This window comes from Rhineura floridana, chromosome 6, assembly GCF_030035675.1.
Source record: "Rhineura floridana isolate rRhiFlo1 chromosome 6, rRhiFlo1.hap2, whole genome shotgun sequence".
In the NCBI taxonomy this organism is placed as follows: domain Eukaryota; kingdom Metazoa; phylum Chordata; class Lepidosauria; order Squamata; family Rhineuridae; genus Rhineura; species Rhineura floridana.
In genome coordinates, this window is record NC_084485.1 from 48011508 (window position 1) to 48033843 (window position 22336).

At 45.1% G+C, this 22336-nt stretch overlaps 1 protein-coding gene across 7 annotated transcripts in view; it reads right to left on the reverse strand.

Moving 5' to 3' along the window:
- MTCL2 (microtubule crosslinking factor 2) overlaps positions 1–22336 on the reverse strand; it is a 127898-nt gene that overhangs the window by 21078 nt on the left and 84484 nt on the right. For 5 of the 7 annotated variants that reach the window (XR_009763437.1, XR_009763436.1, XM_061631694.1 and 2 more), the window contains exons 11-15: positions 15483–15734; positions 14320–14391; positions 12521–12591; positions 9514–10963; positions 7251–7392 (exon numbers count right to left, since the gene is read on the reverse strand). Coding sequence is in view for 5 of the 7 variants with exons in the window: in XM_061631694.1 (XP_061487678.1) it covers positions 7251–7392; positions 9514–10963; positions 12521–12591; positions 14320–14391; positions 15483–15734 (1987 nt within the window). In the remaining 2 variants the exon portion in view is untranslated. Of the gene's footprint in view, positions 1–4442; positions 7393–9513; positions 10964–12520; positions 12592–14319; positions 14392–15482; positions 15735–22336 lie in introns of those variants that run through there. The other 2 variants (XM_061631699.1, XM_061631698.1) reach the window with 1 other exon arrangement.

Below are 22336 nucleotides of genomic sequence, written 5' to 3' on the forward strand. Positions count from 1 at the left end.
TATGGGGGGGGGGTGAGTTGTGAGCAAAAGGGTCCATTATTATTTTTCTTTATTCATAAGAGATGTGTGCTGCTCCCCACAGTGATTGGCCAGGCGCTTCTGGGAAGCCCATAAGCAGGGCATGAAGGTAACAGCTTTCCTCCATTATTTCCTTTTTAGCAACTGATATTCACTGACCTGCTGCCTCTGAACACGGAGGCTCCATTTAGCTTTTGTGGCTAATAGCCATTGATAGACTATCCTTCTTCATAAATTCTATCTAATTCCCTTTCAAATCTAAGCAGTGGCCAGCACCACATATTGTGGCAGTGAATTCCATAAACAAACTGCGTGCTGGGTGAAGAAGTTTCATTTTCACTTGGGAGTTGTTTTACATAAGCTCCTTGGGGGTGGGACAGAAGAGGTGACAGGACAGAGAAAAGAGGTGGCAGAGTCTTCTGGGAGGACTTCACCAGCTTGGACAGAAAAAAAGTGCAATCAACAGAAACAAGAAAATGGCAAGTGGAGTTTTCTCAGACCATCGCCTGACCCCGACCCCTCCCCTACTGACAAACGCCAGTGGTCAGGGGCAAACAAAAGCCTATATGTAAATGTATGCAATGACTCCCCCCAAAATGAAAAGCATCTTCAGGTACCTGCAATTTTTAGTGGGGTGCAGGAGAAGGAACTTTACCCTTGCTCTGTTGGTTGCTGCTCTGCTCAAAATGCCCCTAGCTGTTTCCCCCTCATGGGGTTCATGGAATTGCTCAGGAGCAAAAGCAGGGAGGCAACTCTGAGCAGGAAAACACCTTAGAGTGAAAGGGTGAAGTATCTCTCACATTTCTTCAGCACTACTGAGGCTCCCTTTCAGAAAAATAACCAAACTCTTTATTTGTATTTTTGTACATTTATACACCACCTTTCTCCCATCATGAGACCTGAGGTGACACACATGGGGTTTGAAGGTGGTCGCCCATCCAGGCACTGACCAGACTCAGACTTGCTTAGCTTCACCAAGATGGTGGCCTCAAGTGTCTTCAGACTATTCCCAGGGACTTTGTTACACACAACTCAGTTTGAAATGGTTTTATGTACGTGCATGCACACGAGACTGTATCCAGCGTTAGTTCTAGTCAGAGTAGACCCATTGAAATTAATGGACCTACGTTTGCCATGTCCATTAATGTCAATGAGTATACTCTGACTAGAACTAACACTGCATACAACTCACAGCTAATATTTTAGCAAAAGAGCAAGGGATGATGGAGAGATTTCAGCATGAATTGAACTGGATGGAACTAGTCATCTAGCTATATACATTAAGTGTTCCTGGGTTTTGCAGCACCCTCTGGCACACTCTAGCAAGGAAAGGAAGTCGAGGGCTGAGAGAACACAGGGGGCGCATGAGAATGGGTATATACACAATTTTCCTTGGAGACAAGAGGAACTGGAAAATAGGACAGGACTGACTTAGCCAGTTGTGAGGGTGGGAAGCTTAGCAGCTGAATTAGCTTGTGTTCAATTTGGATAGATCAATTTTTAGAATAGCCAGTCCTCTAGGGATGCTGCTCAGTATGGCCGAGTTTCTGTAGAAATTCTGTTATTTCCAAATTCAGAGAAGATGATAAAAAGCATTCCTTCAAAGCTGTGGGTCACATCACACACTATCCACATCTCAGGATGTGCTCAGTCAAAGCCTTCCACCAACTCTGCCAAGGTAAAGCCCAACTGCTGTGAGCATTGAAATGTATTGCCGATTGGAGCATTGTTGGCAAAAGGGATGCTGCAAGAGTTTTTTGCCTAGGACACAAGGCGGCTACTTGCTAGTGACAAAGTGCCCCAGGAACCAGGAACTCCATTACTCAAGAAATATCCAGCATAATTCTTTACAGACAAACTTTAAGAATATACAAATAATTAAAAGGCAATAATTAAGGGGGGGGGGAAATCACAGTCCAAAAAGTAGATTCTTAAAAAAAAATTAGTTCCCAATGAAAATGCTAAAAATCATCACAAAAGGAAGTATTTACATCAGGAGTTAGCAAGCATGTTTAACCCCAATCCCTGCCCACCCTCTTTTACAAACTCATGCAAGGAATAGAAAGGGGCTGCCCCAGAAAAGCCTGTCTAGCCCTGAGCTGGGGAGCTGGACAGCTGCCAGTGTTTGCTTTGTGTGTTCCTGTTCTTCAGATGAGAACAGGCCCCGCCTCTACCCACCTATGTACATAGAGGAAGACAGCAAGAGCTAGGCAGACCATCTCTCCGTTTCCCTGGCACAGTAAGGCGCATGGTGGTGACAGCACAGCCCAGTTGCTACAAGCTCTTCATTTGGCAGTGGTAACTGAAACACTCACACAGTTGGATATAGACAGAGAACAAGGCCACAGATGTGATATTTGCATGGATCTTGCTGGCCTGCCATCTAGGAACAGGACGCAGCAGTTCACAGGGATTAACTCTATGTAGGTTGTGTTGAATGAATAATCTTGTGAGCTCACAGCCCTGAAGGCCTGTATCTTGAGTCCCATGCTATCTGGGGGGCATGGGGCTATGATGTGCTTGTTGCAGCGCTTGCCTGACTTTATTGCTCATGCATTTACCCCCATTGTCTTCCATTAGGTGTACATTACTCTGTTTTTGGCTTGGAGTGTTTACCAAGAGGCAATCCTTACATCATTTTAAATGTGCTTGCCTACAGGAACAATAACACCTCAGGCTTCCTATTCCCCCCAGTTTCATTTGAAGGGGGATGCAAAGGGCACTTGCCCTTCTGCTAGTGAATGCCATTCAAGTAATGCAGGAACTGGTTCTAAAAGAATCCTGTCCCTGGCAACATGATGCTGGTTCTTCTTTCCTTTGCTCTGTCAAGGCAGCATGACAGCCTATCAATTAAGCCAAATAAGTTTATCTGGGTAATTACTAGCATTCAAAGCAAGTGGTATCCGGTTCTTAGATGAGGATATGCAAACACTTTCAGCAGAATTGCTTCTTGAAGTTTCATAGCCCCCTCCAGTCCCCCGACATCATTTTTACCAGCTGCATATCAGGGCTAAGGCTGGTTGCCTCCCCTGAGCACAGCAAGCAGATCCACAGACTGCCATACAAGGCCAGCGCCAACTGCTCTGCACTTGCAATCCCATAATCCAATAGGTATTTTTATTTTAGCTAATCTTCTGCCTGGTTCACCTGGCTCCCTACTCTCAATTTTAGAGAATATCAGTATTTAAAGAAACTCCTTTGGAGATCATGAACCTAAAGTTTCTTTGCCCCTTGTTCTGAGCTCAACATAGCCTGTTACTGCATCAAAATAGAAAGCATAGAGGAGATGCTTTCAATTAGCAATCACCAGGATTTAGTTTAACCTCACTCGCTAATACATTCTGAAGGTGTGCAAAGGCAGGGGAAAATAAGTAAACTAAATTGATAAAAGCCATACAAAAAGATCTGGCAAATCCTACACTAATTTTAAGTGTTGTAGGCAGGGATGTGGAAGAGGCATCATTTGCCCCAATTTTCTTTTGCTTTTCTTGGGTTTTTAATTCAGATCAAACAGATATCCTGGATAGCAATATCATGGGGCACGAAGCTGTCAAATGCCCCCATGTCTTTTTTCTGTCTCCTTTCACCTGTGCACTTACTTAAAAGTAAACGCCAGTGAATTCAGGTGGAAGAAATGGCAACATGGATCTTTTGATCATAAACAAGAGCATAATGGGCCTGCAGTTCAGAACTAGGGAGGCTGCAGGAAGAGCAGGTGCCTGTCACTAAATGAGAGAGCAAGCAGCAGTTTTCTGAAGAGTTAGAGGTCACTCAGACATCCCAACTGGAGTCCCAGAGGAATCATTCATCCCTCAATCACAATTTTATGAATGGCTTCTTCAACTAATATTTTTGTAAAGAAATGACAGCGTGTATTGATGAAGAAGATTCAAGGGAAGGACCAAGGGCAGACTGGCTCTATTGTTTGTTAAAAATGGACTGCAGAAATTGAGTTCAAGCATCAGAAAAAAAATTCTCATTGGGAATGGGAGAAGATTGCAACAACAAACCCCTAAGTTCTAACTTTTATGAGGGTCACTCCTCAGAGAACATGCTTTAGGTCACATGGAGAGATAAACACCTGCTGAAACAACTCTCACAGTGCTCAGTTGTTGGGTATTGTTTTGTTTATAATATTCTGGTTAGAGCTGAAATGGATGGTCAGATCTCAGTTCAGATGTTGACTGATGTTATGAAATAAAAAGGTGTGATATGCATATTTTATGGTCAGTTTCTAGCCCTTAAGAAGGTAAAAATAAGCTTGAAAATGTGTAGGCAATGGGGTGAGAAACCCTGGCAAAATCTGAAGATCAGGGAGTAAGGGGTTGAGGTGGATCTCCAAATGCCAAGGGACAGGATGACTTGAAATGTCCTGCCCAGTTCTTTGCCCCTCTTCATGCCTAGGAGCAGTAGAATATATTGGGCAAAATAAGCAAATCTATTTAGCAGAATTTATTTATTGCAAAATTCAGTTTATCATGGTGGATAATTTAGAATGTTTATGGTCTTCAGTTGTAAACATGTCAAAAGTTTGCAAAAAAATAAACAATACTTTTCCTGTTTTGCAAGTTGTCATTTTAAATAAAATGATGCCACAGACATTTATATTGCTACAGCACTAATTATTTAGATAATAAATTGAACTTCTGAATTATCACACAAATAACCGAAACTTAAACTCACATTAGTGAGAAATACAAATTAAAAATTATGAGCTGCAAGCATATAAATTGAAATTCAGTCAAAATCCACACAGGTTCCAAAAGGAGAATATTAAAAGAAAATTGTTCCTTGCTTGCAATGATTCGTGAATTTAAGAAGTTTCATATTCATTTCAGCTTTCCAAGCCTCTTTCCAAACTCACTGATGGATGAGGCTGAGATAATTTAAACCTTCTAAGGATGGCCTGCTGTTTTGTAATAACAAAAACTGACCAACTGATCTTCTGATTCAGATCAGTCAGGTTCTACTGCACCTCTAAAGAACATTCCTCCATAATCCTCTCTGAGGGTTGACGTACAATTTTTAAAAAATCCACATAGTACAGCCCTTCCATGTGATTATACTACTTCAGCATGCAAGTGGGATTGTGTGACATGTTTAATCAATCTCTCACAACAAAAATGTCCTGCCTGTGGAAAGCAGACATGTCAGAGGTAGAGTATGTTCTAGCCTATTCTTTTGCCTGACATTCACGTTTTCTATATGCAGGGAGGTTTGAGTTGATTTTTCCTTTTTACATGGAGAACCATTCAAACTTGTCATCCCCAAGCTGCATTCTCAAATGTACAGTCCCAGAAGAGTCATCTCTCTCTGGAAGGCTACTTCCAAAGAAGCCAGGGCCTGGTCTTGCTTGTGCTCTATACAGTGATGGGACTGTACATTATGAACCCTCCTGCTGTACTGCGATTCAACATTGCCCTACTTTTCAGATCACATCCCTGCAGCAGTGTGGCCTGCAAGGAGCTTGTGGAAGGGGGGAACATAACTTACCCACGCCCCAAATCCCTCAGCAAAGCAGGGGAAGTTTTTAAGTGAAGAGAGAGATCCTCTGCTGGGGCTCTGAAAGTTGCCCCTATGAGCAGTTAATACATTACACTGGGAGCTAAAGGGTTACCACCAGTCCCCTGCCCCATACCTTTTCTATGGAATGGAGTTGACTCACTAGAGGTAGCAAGCAAACTGTTTTCTAATCAGAGCACTGGCTGCCTAATAGTGACATAGGAGAAGCCCTGCCCTGAGATACAAAGCGGGCACCCAACCCCATCTCCCCATCCAGGAACTTGGAATGTTCTGCAACACTGGAAAGATGGCACTTCCTCTACCTATTCACTGTCTCTCCTGGTTCCTCTCTATGGGATATGTGCTTGTTCACCTCTGCACGTAAGCTGTTTCTTCCCCCTTAAAATAACCATCCTTACAGAGGCTGGTTGGTCACAAAGGCTTTGAGATTTCCAGTTTTAAAAAAACAACACAGAATAACAGAAGTGTTTCTCCTTGGGAACAACTATGGCCACCCATTGTGTGGGGCAGGGAGAGATGGAGACAAGACTGGATTCGGGGACATGGAGGGCTGAGCATTGCCTTCTTATGAACTCCTCTGGCTCAACGGCACCACAGCCAGACAAGCATGGAGGTTGATACAACAAAGCAAAAATTGTTCTGCGCCATGGAGATGACGTCAGCAGCCTAAAGAGGAAGAAAGCCCAGCTCTACTGATGCATTTTAGTAATCATGGGAAGTTTGATGCACATGGATAGGGAGGCAACACAGACCATGCTTGCACTGTTGTTTCCCACAGGTCAGATCACAGGAGAAGTGGTAGCACTTGTTTTTCAAGTGCTGGCATCACTCTTGCAGGCCCATACTGTGTGCCAGCACTGCAGGCTGGGTATACGGGCCAATGCTGGTATCACTGGTTGGGCACACCTGGGGAAAGCTATCCATGCAAACAGAGTTGTAGAGCAAATCCAGAGTGTTTCCAGTCTTTTACACAACAGCCTAGAGCATTGTGGTGGTGGTGGTGGTGGCATTTCCTTGTCAATTCCATTTGCTAACACCCTCCTCCCTCTCTCTTTCTCTGTACACCATACCGAATGCCTCATTCGGGGGAGATCCTTTAGCACAGCTGTTCTCAGAGGAGTTCTTAAGGCTTTGAAACCAGCTCTCTGGTGTTTCCTGAAGCACTGCTGTTTTCCTTTCCTCCAGACCAAGGCAGGGAGGACCCAAACAGCTTTGCTGATGCTGCACGACGCGCCCCGATTCCCCTTCCTGTGATGCCTTTCGCAATGGAGAGAGATGCATCTCCTTGAACTGGTGACCGTGGGGAAACCACACACATGCGCACACACACACATGCACCTGATGCCATGAAAACAGCACAGAACTGCTTCACTAGGCTCTGGAAATGTCCAGCTCTTGTTGGTCATGTTCCCACTGACAGCAGGGACTGAAAGGTTTCCAGTGACCAGAAACCACATCCCTAGCAAGACTCTCCCCACTATGTCCCCTGGCTATGTAGCACCGCTTCTGTGTTGCTGGTATCCCTGTTGAGCAAAGGAAAGATGCCCGGGGTGAGATGCATGGTACCACCCCGGATATCTAAGAGCAGAGCCCCTCAGCCGTGGCTGGCTCAGAAGTAGCCAGTCCTAGAGGTGCCAAAGGGAGTGGCAGTTCCAGGGCATAGGTTGCTCTTCCATCAGCAGAGTAGCAAGCACAGTCCTCTCACTCACTCAGAGGCCCTGCTTTCTCTTCCACCCGGCTGCCATCAGAAGGGTGCAACTTGCACTTGGAAGGGGAGTGGCGGACAGCTGAGCGTGATGGCCGAGCAAAACAGGAAGTCAGCGACTGGGAGCTGCAGTCACAGGCAACATCCTGCAAAGACAGAGAGAGAAAAAGAAAGAAGAGTAGCATGGTGACAAGGAATGGGTAACTTGACATCGGTTATAGTGTGGTGGCTAAAGACATGAACCTTGTTCAAATCTCACCTAGGAAACCTCCATGGCATTCCACCATGTTTCTTACTCACTCACTGTCACAAATCTGCAATATGGAGATGATAATACAGCACTATCTCATAGGGATGCTATGGAGATAATGTATTTGAATAACTGCAAACAGCTGAAATGCATCATTAAAAGTCTTATTACTGGGAAAGTGCTAGTTTTAAACTTTAATGCCCTAAATGGCTTGGGACCAGGTTCCTGCCTTCTGCCATAAGAACAGCCTGCTGGGTCAGGCCAATGGCCCATATCATCCAGCATCCTGTTTTCACAGTTGCCAACCAGTTGTCCGTGGGAAGCCCATAACCAGGACCTGACTGCAAAAAGCACTCTCCTCTCCTACAGTTTTCAGCAACTGGTATTTGGAAGCATTCTGCCTATGGAGGCAGAGTGTAGCCATCATGGCTGGTAGCCATTGACAGCCTATTCCTCCAGGAATTTCTCTAATCCTCTTTTAAAGCCATCCAAGTTGGTGGCCACCACTGCCTCTTGTGGGAGTGAATTCCATCGTTTAACTATGCGCTGCGTGAAGAAGTCCTTTCTTTTGTCTGTCCTGAATCTTCCAACATTCAGATTCATTGGATGTCCACAAATTCTAGTGTTATGAAAGAGGGAGAAAAGCTTTTCTTTATCCACTTTCTCCATACCATGCATGATTTTATATACTTCTATCATGCCATCTCTTACTTGCCTTTTCTCTCAACTAAAACCCCCAAATGCTGCAACCTTTCCTCATAGGGGAGTCGCTCTATCTCCTTGATCATTTTGGTTGCTCTTTTCTGAATCTTTTCCAACTCTACAATATCCTTTGTGAGGTGACCCAAACTGTACCTACCTCTTCTTCTGAGGCCCGTCCCCCTCTGATGAAGTGAGGGAAGTAACTACTAGAGAGAGGGCCTTTTAGGTACTGGCACCCCAGTTATGGTACAGCTTTTCCAGTGAGGCTCTCCTGGTGCCATCTTTGTGGTCTTTTGGGGAACCAGGAGAAGGCATTTACTTTTTAGGTAACTTACACAGGCCAGGCCTCTCAGTTTTAAAATCTGTATTTTAACTTTGGAGATGCACTAAGTTTTGATTTTGTTGTATTTATGTTGCTTTTGATTTTATGGTTTTGATTTTCATACTTCTTTATTGTAAGCTTCCCAGAGAGCTTTATGTTATGAGGAGGCATACAAATGCTGTAAGTAAATAAATACATGACAGTTATTATGAATGCATTCCAAGAAAGAGTCCTAGCTTAGGCGTGGCTTGAATTCCAGTGTGCTTCATTTCATGATCTCTGTGCCCTTTTCATCAAAGAGTTTTTATCATCTGCCTAGAGCTTCAATGTTACAACAGAAACTGCAAGAAACCAGGATGAGCAGTTGCTGGAATCAATATTGCCAATTCTGTCAGTTAACCCTGTGTGTAGAGTCTGTAAGGTGTGCATAGTTAAACAATGCCCTTGGCCGCACACACTCAGTACAAGTTGTGTTCCCCATGGGTCCTCTTACCAAACATGACCATCAGACTCATTTGGATTAAGTCTCTTTAACTGCTGGGTAGTGGCCACACCAAAAAATAATGGGAATTATTGACATCTTTGCTTCTATCCCCTCGATTATTCAGAGGATGGAAGATAACATTTCAGCTCACAGAAGGGGTAGGGGCAGGGGCAGGTTAGGAAATGGACAGCTTCTTCCTTTAAGGCTCATTATACCTTAAAGTGGGGTTAGGGTACCTTTTGGTTGGAACACTGATGTAAGATTTACCTTTGTACAGCAGGCTAGTTTCTACACATGCTTCTCTCTATCCTCCATCCAGGTAACCAAGAGGCATTATCGGAGTTCAAAGACACATTCCAGCGAGGCAAAAGCACTCTGGGTGTGGAGAAGGGCCAAGTGAGGGATGTGGCCTAGAGAGTTCTGAGGGCCAGATAAAGAGGCCTGGAGGGCCACATTTGGCCCCTGCCCCTGAGATTCCCCATCCCTATTTTAAAGCAAGCAAGCATTACCTCGTTAGCTATAGTAGCAGAGATGATGTCTGGCTCCTTTAAGGCTCTGTCCTTGACACCTTGGCTCAGGGTAGATAGCTTTGGTTCATCGCTGCAGCTCAGCTTCAGGGGCTTTTTGTCAAGGACTTTGGGGATGTTTTCAGACTGCAGGAGCACAGCTGAGAAGGAATGATCTGGCTTCTTGCTACTATTGTCTCCTCCTCCTGGGTCTATCTTCTCAGAAGCCAAAGTGGGGCTCTGAGTTCTGCCACAGACATTCTGGAGAAACTCTTGCACTATGCCATACTTGGGTGCTTCTGGCTTCGCTTTGCTTTCCTGACACCCTGGCTTCCAGATGGACTCAGTGCTCCCAGAATGCTCCACAACGTTGAACAAGCTGGACAAGCCGTCATTAATGTTGTTGAGAACTGGACTGTCTCTAGTTGTGGTGGAACGAGCCCAGGCTGATCCATTTTGTTTACTCTGATGGAGATTCCACAGGCTTCGGTCCTTGGAGCTGTCCAGCTTAGAAGACGATCGCCTTTGGAGTTTAGGAGAACCATACTTGGGAGAGCAACAGGGCCGTTCAATCCTGGAGTGGACTTTGTCCAGAGATGTCGAGATCTGCTTGGTGCGAACAGATATAAGGGAGGAGCTTCGTGGGGACCAGCTCTTGCTGCTGTGGATGCTGCCCCTGGGCATGTCTGTCTGCAAACCAATGCTGACAGTCTGGGTAGTCTGGGTACCAACACTGGTCAATCCCACTGTCTGGCTAGAAGTGCTCTTAACCTTTCTCTCCAAGGAGCTGGAGCGGATAGCTTGCCGGACACAGTTGGTGATCTCCTTCATGTCATCACTCATGTTGCCAGAGATTTCAAGGTCATGCAGGGAAGGTGGAAATCTGGGGACAGGGGCCACAGCTTTCTCGGTAACAGTGCCACTGTCAAGCAGCTCTCGATGCTGCTTGGAGAAGTTGCACAGCCACCGGCTGTACATGTTTTCGGAGCTGTCCGATTCCTGCTTGGGTTTGGCCATTGTGAACAGGAAACCAGGCTCAACCATTATCTTCCCCTCTCTGTTGTGCACAAGGGGCGATTCCAGCCTGCGTACCACTGGTGGGCTATAGTATATGCGGATCCCAGTCTTGTCTGGGGCTGTATAGCTCCTCTGGATATGTTTCTGGGTCTGATCCTGCACACAGAAGCTGCTTGTCTGGCTGTAGTCACATGGTGAGACATCCAGCTTGTCTGTAGTCAAGCTGTCTGGTGTGGGTTGCTCACTATTCACATAGGCACAGTTATTGGGGACAAGCCCTGCAGAGTCCTTTAAAGTGTCAGGCAACACCTGTGTAGCTGGAGACCCATTTTTGCTGTGGACATTGTCTGCAATGACAGGACTAGTTTTGCCAGGAAGGTAAGGAGAACAGTCAAGCAAACTTTCGAATTCAGACATTGAGGAAACCGACTTTGTCCTGGATGGGCAAGAGAAGGGAATGAGTAAAACATTTATTAAGGAAGGTGGCTTATTTCTGCTTCCTGGCTCTGCCCTTCCTAAGTAGAAGCTTTTTCCTGGTTGGGTTATATCTGCTTCTTCTGCCTTCATGTTTCTTACCAATAAGGGCCAATTCTCCTGTTATTTTCTGATTCATCTCTTAAGTTGCCCAGGGAAGCAAGAAAAAAGATGATGGAAGGCATGCCTTCAAGAATAGACAGAGAATAGGTGGATGCATGGAATTTGCAGACCTGCTTCAGTTGCCTTCCATGTTTTATATACCAAACTTTCATTTGGATATTCTGACATTACAAAGACTCAAGTCTTCTGCCATTCTCCCCTCCAGTATCCACCCAAATATGAATAGGATAAGTAATGTTGCAATTTGACCCTCTGATTCATTAACTGATGTATGTGTGACAAGGCAGTGCATTCTTAAAACAAAAGTGAATGTAACTGTACTGAGTTCATTGCACCCTTGCACTCTAATTAATCTTATTTGATCCAATTCCATACACACAATCATTGTTGTGAAGTACAAGGTTGTGATATTTTGCGTAGGGTACAATAGTTCCAAGCCTCAGTACTAGACTCTTATTTTATTTATTAACAACATTATATCCCACCCTTCCTCCCAAAGGGAGCCCAGGGCGGCACCCTTATCACCTCCATGTCTCCACAAACACTAATTCGCTTGCAGCAGAATTGCTGTGAAGCTCCACAGAAAAGAGAATCCCCCCTCCATTGTCCAATTCAGTGTGAAAAAGGAAACATCTCCATTTGCACTGACAATCCCCCCGCAAGAAATAATGGGGTACTCTTCTGCTCAGGTTCAATAGGAATAATTGCCTGCACTTTACAGAATTTTCCAAAATCGGGGTGGGAAACCTGGGCTCTCCAGATGTTGCTGGACTACAGCTCTTATTATCTTTAACTAGTAGCCACTGCAGCTGATTGGAGTTGGGGGCCCAACAACAGCTGGACAGCTACGGATTTCCTACCCCTGTCCTAAATCATCAGCTGCAGTGAACACAGCCGAGACTGGTGGAAAAATTAAACAGCATATATTGCATAAAAGGCAACACCATTATCAAGGTAACAAATCTGTGTGCTTTCAGCAAAGGAGTGGGATAAAAATATGTCACCCCAGTGTCACCAATCTATATGGGCACCCACACCCCCATTTATTATGTCCCTAAAAGACATTATGAAAGTCCAGCAGTGCCATGGTAACAAGCATAGCTGAAGGCAGGAGGTTTGGAGGCTGGTAAGTCATACAGATTGGCTCACATGGGAATAACCAAGCAGCTGACATTTTCTAGCCTGTGGCAAAGTATAATCAGTTCTCTGAGGTATCAGGTATGGCCAACTACCTGTTCTATGCACAGAATGAAGCTGGATGTTGCTGCATCCCACAACCTAGGTGTGCTTTTCTCCCTGGCTGTGAAGAGTATGTGTCGTGAGTGGAGCAGGCTGACTTTTTTCTAGATGGTGAGAAGTTGAAGAAAGGAGCAAAGTATAGAAGCACACATCTCACCTTTTTAAGTTACTTCCTTTTATGTCTGTTTCAGAAACAGTTTCTTTGTCAGTAATTTTCTCATTGAGAGCCTGAAAAGAGCATCAGAGACACCTTTAACTTCAGTTGTGCTTTGCAACACCATAGCAGGCCTACAGAAGCTCAGATAAAGGGGACAAAAGTGTCAACTTCACATAGGAATATAAGATTTCTCCTTTGCACTTAAGCAGCAAAAAGAATTCTACCAGGATTTCCTCTAGATTTTAGAATTCAGTGTATTTTCAACAGTTGCTCAGTCAATAGTTCTCTCTCTCTCTCTCTCTCTCTCTCTCCCCACATTGCTTGAGGTGTTAAGTTTTCATAGAAATGTAGTTTAAAGTTAGCTGAAATCTGCAACCCTGGAGAGAAACCAAAAATAGTAAAACATGACCAAGGCTAGGACATTCTAACCCAGTCCTGGAGCTTACAATGCTGGTCAAAAAACTTTGGGCACTGAGCAAACACTACAGGATTAGATAAAACAGAGGTAGCCAATGTGGTGCACTCCAGATGTTGCTGGACTACAACTATTATCCCTGACTAGCAGTCATGCTGGTCTGGGGTCAATGAGGGTTGTAGTCCAACAACATCTGGAGGGCACCACATTGGCTACCCCAATATAAAACATTGTGTTCTTGTCCTGGAAGGTTTTAGCCACTAGCTATCTAATTCTGCTCCCTCTGGGCCTAACTAAACATTACACTATTCACACAATTAGCAGTTAAATGAACGTTTTTCTAAAAGAAGAAACATCAGGAGCATCCTCCCATCCCAAACTGACTGGAACCCTGATGGGAAGAGAAACACTGGCAATTAGGACCCTGTGAGGTGGAGAAGGGGCTTAAACTTGCACCTTGCACCTGCTACTTGCACTGGGAGGAAATATCTCACTGGTATAGGGCAGGAGTAGGAAAACTTTTCCAGCCTGGGGGCCGCATTACTTTTCGGGCAACATTTCAGTGGTGGGTGAGGACAGAGGCAAAAATAGACAGAGCCACGTGAATATTACCTTTGTACAGTATGCTCAACTCACACACCCTTCTCTATCCTCCATCCAGACACGCAAGAAGCTTTATCAGAGTTCAAGGACACATTGTAGCCAGGTAAAAACAAGGGCCGGTGAAAGGTATGGCCAGGGTGGTGGTGAGAGTGTGGACTGGGGAATATCTCAAGGGCCAGACAGAAAAACCTGGAGGGCTGCATTTGGCCCCCGGGTCTGAGGGTCCCCACAACGGTATGGGGTAGCACCAACTGTATGCTCAGCAAAAAGGAAATCACAACAGCTGCATGCTCAGAATGCACCTGACTGACTGAGACTGCAAGAGTAACATGGCAGGTAGATTCAACAGATGCAACATTCATCAGCACAAAGGAGCAGAGATGGAGATAGCTAGCCAGTTAAATTTCTGTTGGTCAGACAGCCCCTATCGGGGGGGGGGGGAAATCACCATACGTAATAGAAAGAAGTGACCCACAAATCCAGAAGTGCCAGGATGCCATCTGCCTCCTTAGAAACCTCCTAGCATAAAATTAACACCTGTTAAGGACATGCCTTTCTGAACCAAACCAAGGTCCATCTGGTCCTGTGCCCAAAAGTAGCCAACCAAAGGCCTCTACATTGCTCTCAAGTATGACACGTGCCTATTCCCTTATTATTTCTTCCCAGCATAACTCTACCGCTTCCATTCATCCTTCTGGGATAGGATTTTAGTTCACACCCAACATTGGTCACCCTTACTGGATTTTTCAGGTTAGGACAAGGCCATTTCTGCCCACCTTACCTCTTTCCAGCTACTGCCATGCTTCTCCATTTCAGAGTTTTTGAAAGCCCAGTGGTCAGCTCCCTTCTGCAGCTGAAAGACAGTACACAAAGTCATTCAAGTGCTGGGCCTGCACATAAGAGCCAATTTGTCCTCAACATGCCATTGCTGTGGACAGTAACTTTATTTAATTCATGAGTACGTTAGAAGGTTCCGTGTCTGCAGGGACCTCCCATTGATATAACAATACTAGGTAGGGGGATATTGGTTGTTCCTTGCAGGACCCACATATTTATGGCAGATACACTGCTCCGAAAATCAATCTCTAATACAGAAACTGGAGCTTAGGGGCAGATGTGTCACTTAGGATCCATTTTGACAGAGGGTCAGGGTGGGGATGAGTCAATGGAACATTAATTGCTGGCAAAGGAATACGTTCAGTGTGCCACTAGGAGACAAATGAATCTATCCCACCATAGCTTATCATGGCAAACCTACTGAGGATGTGGTTCATATGATGGAGCACCTAATTTTTATTTAGCTGCCTCAGTCTTTGCCTATTGAAGTATAGAAACCCATCACCACCACCATCACCATCACACACCAATATGATGTCCTTTCATTTGGGAGACATACTGTCATAATTAGAAAAAGGTCACATTTCTATCTTCTTTGGGACAGAGGGCCCAAGCCCCATATAGCGTACTGGGTGCAGAAAATCATTTTGGCACCTCTGCCCCCTAGTGTGTACTCCCCTAGTGTGTGCACTCCAGGTAAGCACATGCATGTGTCAATGGGAAGAAGGAAGTTAAGAGGAGAGACATTCACTGCCCCACACCATCCTCCTCATTCACATTATTACTATATTTTTATCCTGCCCTCCCTCCAAGGAGCTGGGGGGGGGATACATGGCTGTCTTCCTCTTAGCAACCCTGAGAAGTAGGCTAGAGATAGCAACTGCCCAAAAGTTACCCAGTGAGCTTCATGGTTGAGCAGTCCAAGTCCAACATTCTGTCAAACATAACACTCTGGCTCAATACCCATACTCACTCTCACGTGGGGACATACATAGCTGGCAACATGAATTAACTCTGCTAAGGGGTGTGCACATATTCATTCTTGCTGAAATACATGCTGAGACCTAGGAGGTTGCATTGTACACACAAGATGTACTCAGTTCTCACCTGATTAATTTTGTTCTGCAGCTCCCTCACTTGCTGCTCAGCCTGCTGCCTTTCATCCTTAAATTGGCCCAGGAGCTCTAGTTTCTCCTGGTCCCAGTTCTTCTCACTGATCTGCAGCTGCTTGGTCAGGCCCATGACAGCGCTGTATGACTCAGCCAGGAGGTGCTGATGCTCTTCCCGCTCCCTCTTTAGAGCCGTTTTCCAGTCAGAAAGTGCTCGCTCTGTTAGGCCTTTCCCAGTCTTGGATTCCAGCTGTGGGGACAAAGAGGGAGTGACTGTGTCAGAGAACCCAATTAAATCAAAGGCTGCAGCTTCCTTGCTGATAAGGCAGAATCTCCTTGGTCTAATGTTAGTTATAGGAAATTGCCAGGCCTGTCTGCCTTCCTTCCTTTGGCCTGCTGTCTGCTATGCTAGAAGGTGGGCAGGTTCCTTCTAATCCTTAAGGGAGTGTTGGGATCAGGGTGAGAGGTGTCAAGTTGAATCAGTACCTTTTGCAACAAATGAATTAGAACCACCTGATCCCATATGAGCCTACCTATGCATTCAGATCTTCCTTGGAGACCCTGTTCTGTGCACCCCCTACCACCCCAAATACATAGGTCAGGGCCTTCTTCTTGCGGTGTCACCCACCCTGTGGAACTCACTCCCTAGAAAAACATGCCTTTTTGGTTTTTGGATGACAGGCCAAGGTGACCTTGTTCTGCAGAAGACTTTTGAGTTGTTCCGATTACCTTTTCCCCTTAGTTTCTGCTGCTCTAACATTGCTGGTTAGTTTTTACAGGGTTTTATGATATGTTTTTAATATGTTTTTATATATTTTTAATGTTTTCTGAACCACCTTGCATATTTTAATTGAAAATTGGATTATAAATATTTATTTCAATTCTATTTGTGAATTGCTTCCTATAACACATCTCAAATCTAACAATAAAAACATCAACAATAAAAGCATATATACAGTTTCATATATAAAACCAATGAAAACAATTTCATATACACAGAAACAATTGCAAATGGTTTCTGATGCAGATTGTATAAATATTGCAATGAATGAATGAATACAGAAATCATCTGTCTGCATCATCAACCTTCAACAGCATGCTAATTCTTTTTCTCCCCTAATTCTGGGGAGGTGCAGAACAAGGTCACCTTGGCCTGTCATCCAAAAACCAAAAAGGCAAGTTTTCCTAGGAAGTGAGTTCCACAGTATGGGTGACACCACAAGAAGAAGGCCCTGGCTGCATAAAGGAGAGCCTCAGACAGGTGGGTGAACTAAGAGACTCCATGCCTTCATAGATGAATTACTCGAAGAGATGGAGCATTTCAGACCCTTTCCCTAAAGCACTAGAGCAGCCTTTCCCAACCAGTGTGCCTCCAGATGTTGTTGGACCACAGTTCCCATCTTTCCTGGCCATTGGCAATGCTGGCTGAGGCTGATGGGAGTTGTGGTCCAACAGCATCTGGAGGCACAATGGTTGGGAAAGGCTGCACTAGAGCAAAGAGGAAGCAATGTCAAACACGCAAAACAATGTAAGTCAATATAACTAGAACTTTGGCTGACCTTTTTTTCCATGTGGCAGAAATTAGACTTGGACAAACAGCCACTTGCTCATCCCAAAAATCAATTGGGCTCCTAAAAAGATTTTTAAATATTTGGGTTGAATGCTCAAGCAGCCCAATTCTCCTTTGCCTCCTCCACTCCTCCCACTCTGCTTCCTGGCTCTTCCCCACGGATAAAAAAATCTTTATCTTAGGGAAGAAGTGTGTGGAAGAGGCAGTGGAGAATAGAAGAGCAGGACAGGTGGCAATCATGGTGTTGAAAAGCACCAAAATCCTCAACTGCAATGTATGACAGCTCTGCACAGTTAGGATCATGTGATTAGCCAGCCCCATGATCTCCAGCTTCAACTTTGACAGTCCTGTATGGCTTCTTCTGGGCTGCACAGAGTTGTCAGTTGCAGTCAAGAGATTGAGCAGCTGGCTAGTCCCATGATCTCCAGCTGCAATGACTGCAGAAGTGACGCGCAAGCCCCAAGTTGATTCTAGGCAACTTCGAAGGGGCACTGTGCTCACCTCAAATTATCACTGCCCTTATTTGAGAAGCAGGTCTTGCATTTTCAAGCACCGCTGCTTGAAATAATTGTCCACCTCTAGCAGGAATTAATTATAAGCACGACATCAGGATTCAATGTGAGGGTTCTAAAGGTTAGGTTTGCCCATCTTCAGTTTGTTTGCAGGAGTATGACCCCGGCTTCAGCACTTTTTATGAAAAACTGGAACAGTACATCCTTAATGCTGCAACTAGCTGTCTAGGAACATGGAGATAATGGACAAGGTTTCCATAACATGAAGGAACAGCTTTCATAACAGATGGGGATCAAGGCCGGAGAACTGGTTCCCATAACATACTATTCACAAGCAGAACCAAACAGAAAACAAATTAGATATCCTCCTTTTGAATGTGATAGGTTAATTGCTGTTGCTGGGGCAGAAGAAAGAGGAAATCCTCTCCTTATGAAGGTGTCAAATACAGATGTTAAGCTAGTAAAACTTCCTATTTGCTTGATGTTTTGCAAGATGCTATCAAGGCAAACAATACCTCCAGGGGTCTTCTGACTGGCTTGGCTAGTACAGATCTCTGGAACATTTACCACCTGCATTGCTAGATCCCACTGAAAACCATCTCAGTGAATCAGCGTCATCATTTGTCTGTATGTAACAGTGTCCATGAGGATGATTACCGCAATCTTTCATTTCCACTGATAATGTCATGCAAAAGGGACTGTTCCTTCAGAAGTATGACATGTTAAAGATGGCAATAAAACACCTTTTTTCTGCAGTGGTAAATATCTCCATGGGTGACATGTTTAGCAATAGTTTCAGTACAAGCCATGCTCTCCAACAAGTTGCAATTTCAGAAGGGAGAAGTGTTTCGCTTGTAAGAGACAGAACTATGAGAAGGAAGGGCCAACATCAACAAGGGACTTCCAAAGTAGACACTGATCCACTACTACCACTCAGCCTGTGCCTAAGCCTTGGGTACAATGGGTTCAACAATGCAATCCCATTTTGGGCAGGCTGGGCCCCCAAATCATGATACTCAACAAGTGAGACCTTGTAATCAGCTCACAAACAGGAGACTGGAGCTACGGTCACCCAGAGGTCAGAGAAGCTCCAATAGTCCTTCCTGGCATATGGTGGATTGAAGATGAGACTGCAGCCTCTGCCAAAACTGCTAAAAAGTGTCAAGTGTCAAGTAACAAGTAACTACATGCTGATGCCAAGTAAGTCTTTTGCATAATTTGTTGTCTGGGAAGATTAGTATTAAGGGCAAGGAGAATCTTTGAGGTTAACACTTTGAGTACTGCCCACTGTGCCAAATGTACGAGATCAGGCAAGCACAACAGATATGCAAGTTAAATAGTTAAGTACATGCCTCAATAACAAAAAACCCATAGCACTGCACTCCTGCGGGAGTTCCAGACAACAGTGCGCTAATTCTAGGCACCCCATTTCCCATGCCCACAGGCACCTGACAGCTCAGACGGCTGAATAGGAAATGATTATTCTAATCTGATAATAATTGAACATGTTTGCTGCATTTATGCATAACAGCAGTTCAGTGCAGATGCCATTCTGGGTGAGTAAAAAGATAATGGGTATCTGAGGAAATCCATGAAAGATCTAATAATGGCATCTCCAGAGCAAAGTACCGGCAATGGGTTATTACTTGAGACTTCATTATTATAACCCTAATGCATTTTCATGCAGCTGTTGAAATGAGGCTGTAACAAAAAGGAGCATCAGTTTATCAGGACTCAACCATGAGTTGCCACTCATTCTCTATGTAATTGGAGAGATTATGACAACGTATGAATTCAATGGCAAGCTAAGGGTGAAGGGGAGCTGCAATAGGAACAAAAATTGTCCAAGCTTTAAAGACTGATAGAGAAGGACCTGTTGCTGTGATCTCTTGGTTAAAGCGGTACTATACCTTCCTACCAAAGAATGCAAAACACGTGGCCCTCCAGATCTTGTTGGACTCCAACTCCCATCGGCCCTAGCCAGCGTAGCCTATGTTCAAGGATGATGGGAGTTGGAGTCCAACAACATCTGGAGGACCATCACTGTTCTAAGGACTCATCGAGGCAGCAGTTTCTACATTTCTTGGGTGCTTTTTTGCTCTAGGATACTACCATACTTAGAATGGGAGTCAGTTGTGAACATTACATAGCCCAAGCCCCTAATCACAGTGCATACTGTCAAATACCAGTGTAGGATGAAGTGCTCCACATAGCTTTATCGCAGGGAGATGGCATTCCTAAAGCTCTACATCAGTTCCATTTGGACAAGCCCTAGCTAATAATAATAATAATAATAAACTTTAATTTATAGGCCGCCTATCTAGCCAGTGGCCACTCTAGGCGGCGTACAATAAAACATGATAAAATACAATAACCAATATAGCCAGTACAGTACAATGTAAAAATTACAGTATTTAGTAGATTGTTCATATTACAGTTCTAGAACTAGTTCACCTTGGAAGTCTCAAAGGTCGTAAAGGCCTGATGGAAAAGCCAAGTTTTCAGGCCCCAGCGAAATATATCTAGGGAAGGGGCATGTCGAAGATCCATTGGGAGGGAGTTCCAAATCGTGGGGGCTGCCACAGAAAAAGCCCTCTCTCGAGTCCTCACCAACCTAGCCACTTTAGTCGGCGGAACCAAGAGAAGGCCCTGAGTGGCAGATCTTGTAGGGCGGCACACTTTATGACGTTGGAGGCGCTCCTTCAGGTATACTGGGCCGAAACCGTATAGGGATTTAAAGGTTAATACCAACACCTTGAATTGAGCCTGAAAACAACTGGAAGCCAGTGAAGATTGTATAACACTGGGGTAATATGATCATAACGGCGGCTATTCGTAAGTAAACGAGCCGCCGTGTTTTGTACCAGCTGTAATTTCCGGACTGTTTTCAAGGGTAACCCCACGTAGAGCGCATTGCAGTAGTCTAAACGAGAGGTGACCAGAGCATGTACTACGAGTGGGAGCTGGTGGACAGGAAGGTAGGGTTGCAGCCTTCGGATGAGACGCAATTGACCCCAAGCTGCCCGGCACACCGATGAAACCTGAGCCTCCATGGACAGCCCGGAATCAAGGATCACCCCGAGGCTGCGGACCTGGTCCTTCAGGGGCAGTTTTACCCCATTAAACACCAGGTCAATATTTCCCAACCCTCCTTTGTCTCCCATGAGCAGTACCTCCGTTTTATCAGGATTCAGCTTTAGCCTGTTTCTTCCCATCCATCCACTCACAGAGTCCAGGCACTTGGACATGGTCTCCACAGCCAACTCTGGTGAGGACTTAAATGAGAGGTAGAGCTGAGTGTCATCCGCATATTGGTGGCACTGCAGCCCAAACCTCCTGATGATAGCTCCCAGCGGTTTTACATAAATGTTAAATAGCATGGGAGAAAGGATAGAGCCCTGTGGCACACCGCAGTTGAGGGGCCAAGGGTCTGAAACCTCATCTCCCAATGCCACCTGCTGGTGTCTATCGGAGAGAAAGGAACGGAACCAGTTTAATACTGTGCCTCCTATTCCCAATCCCTCCAGACAATCCAGTAAGATACCGTGGTCGACGGTATCGAAAGCCGCTGAGAGATCAAGGAGGACCAGAAAGGTGAATTCTCCCCTATCTAGTGCCATCCTCATATCATCCACCAGAGCGACCAAGGCTGTTTCAGTTCCATGTCCAGTCCTGAAACCCGATTGGTATGGATCTAAATAATCTGTTTCATCCAAGTGCGCTGACAACTGATTGGCCAACTATTCCAGTAGGTACAGTATCTGTTTTTTCATATCATGTGACAATTGTCTGGGTGCACTGAATTTGTTCCTGTTAACTGCAGCTTATCTGCCAAACTATAGTCCATTAGCAATATTGGCCACCTATGCAGACAGCCAAATATGCAAATTGGGGGCTTGGGTAATGCAGTCTAAGCAATTTATGTGCTTGCAAAAATTACCTTACTTCCCAGCCAAATCCCCAAACTTACTACCTAATGTGCAACACATGAATGTTACACTTAAAAGAGTAGGGATCTCCCAGAAGGAGAAGCTGACATTTACTACATACAGGGCTGCTTGTGGAAGAAGTAGGTCAGATTTGATAGGGTGGGGAAAACTGAGGGCCTGCTGCCTGCTCTCCCTAAACTGCTATGTTTGTTTTCTCCTCTGAGGAAGGTGTGGCAGATCTCCACTTGTTCTATTTGTTTGGCTAGTGTTTCACATAGGTAAGTTATGGATAATCTCTGATTTGTGTGAATATCTATTTATGCACTCCATGCTGCTCCTGTATCATCCGAGAGTAAGCTTCTCCAATTTCTGTGCATATATCACAGCTGACTCAGCCTCAACTGAACAATTACATCTCATTACTGCTATAGTTCCAAACGTGTCAGTGTCATGGGGGCTTGGGATCAAAGTGACAATTAAAATATACAAATCTATACAGTAGGGCCCCACTCATATGGCAGGTTCTGTTCCAGGCCTCCGCCGAAAAGCGAAAACCGCCGGAAAGTGGGTCCCTACGCAGCTGTAGCGCGCAAGCTCCCCACCCTATAGCTCATTGCGCCATCAGCTGTAGCGCGGGGAGCTCCAGCCACCGTGCTCCAGCTGACAGCAATCAGCTGTAGCGCGTGAGCACCCCATGTTACAGCTGACAGGGATCAGCTGTAGCATGAGAGCTCCCCGTGCTACAGCTGGAGTGCGCGATCAGCTGTAGTGTGTGAGCTCCCCGCATTACAGCTGACAGGGATCAGCTGTAGCGTGAGAGCTCCCTGTGCTAAAGCTGATC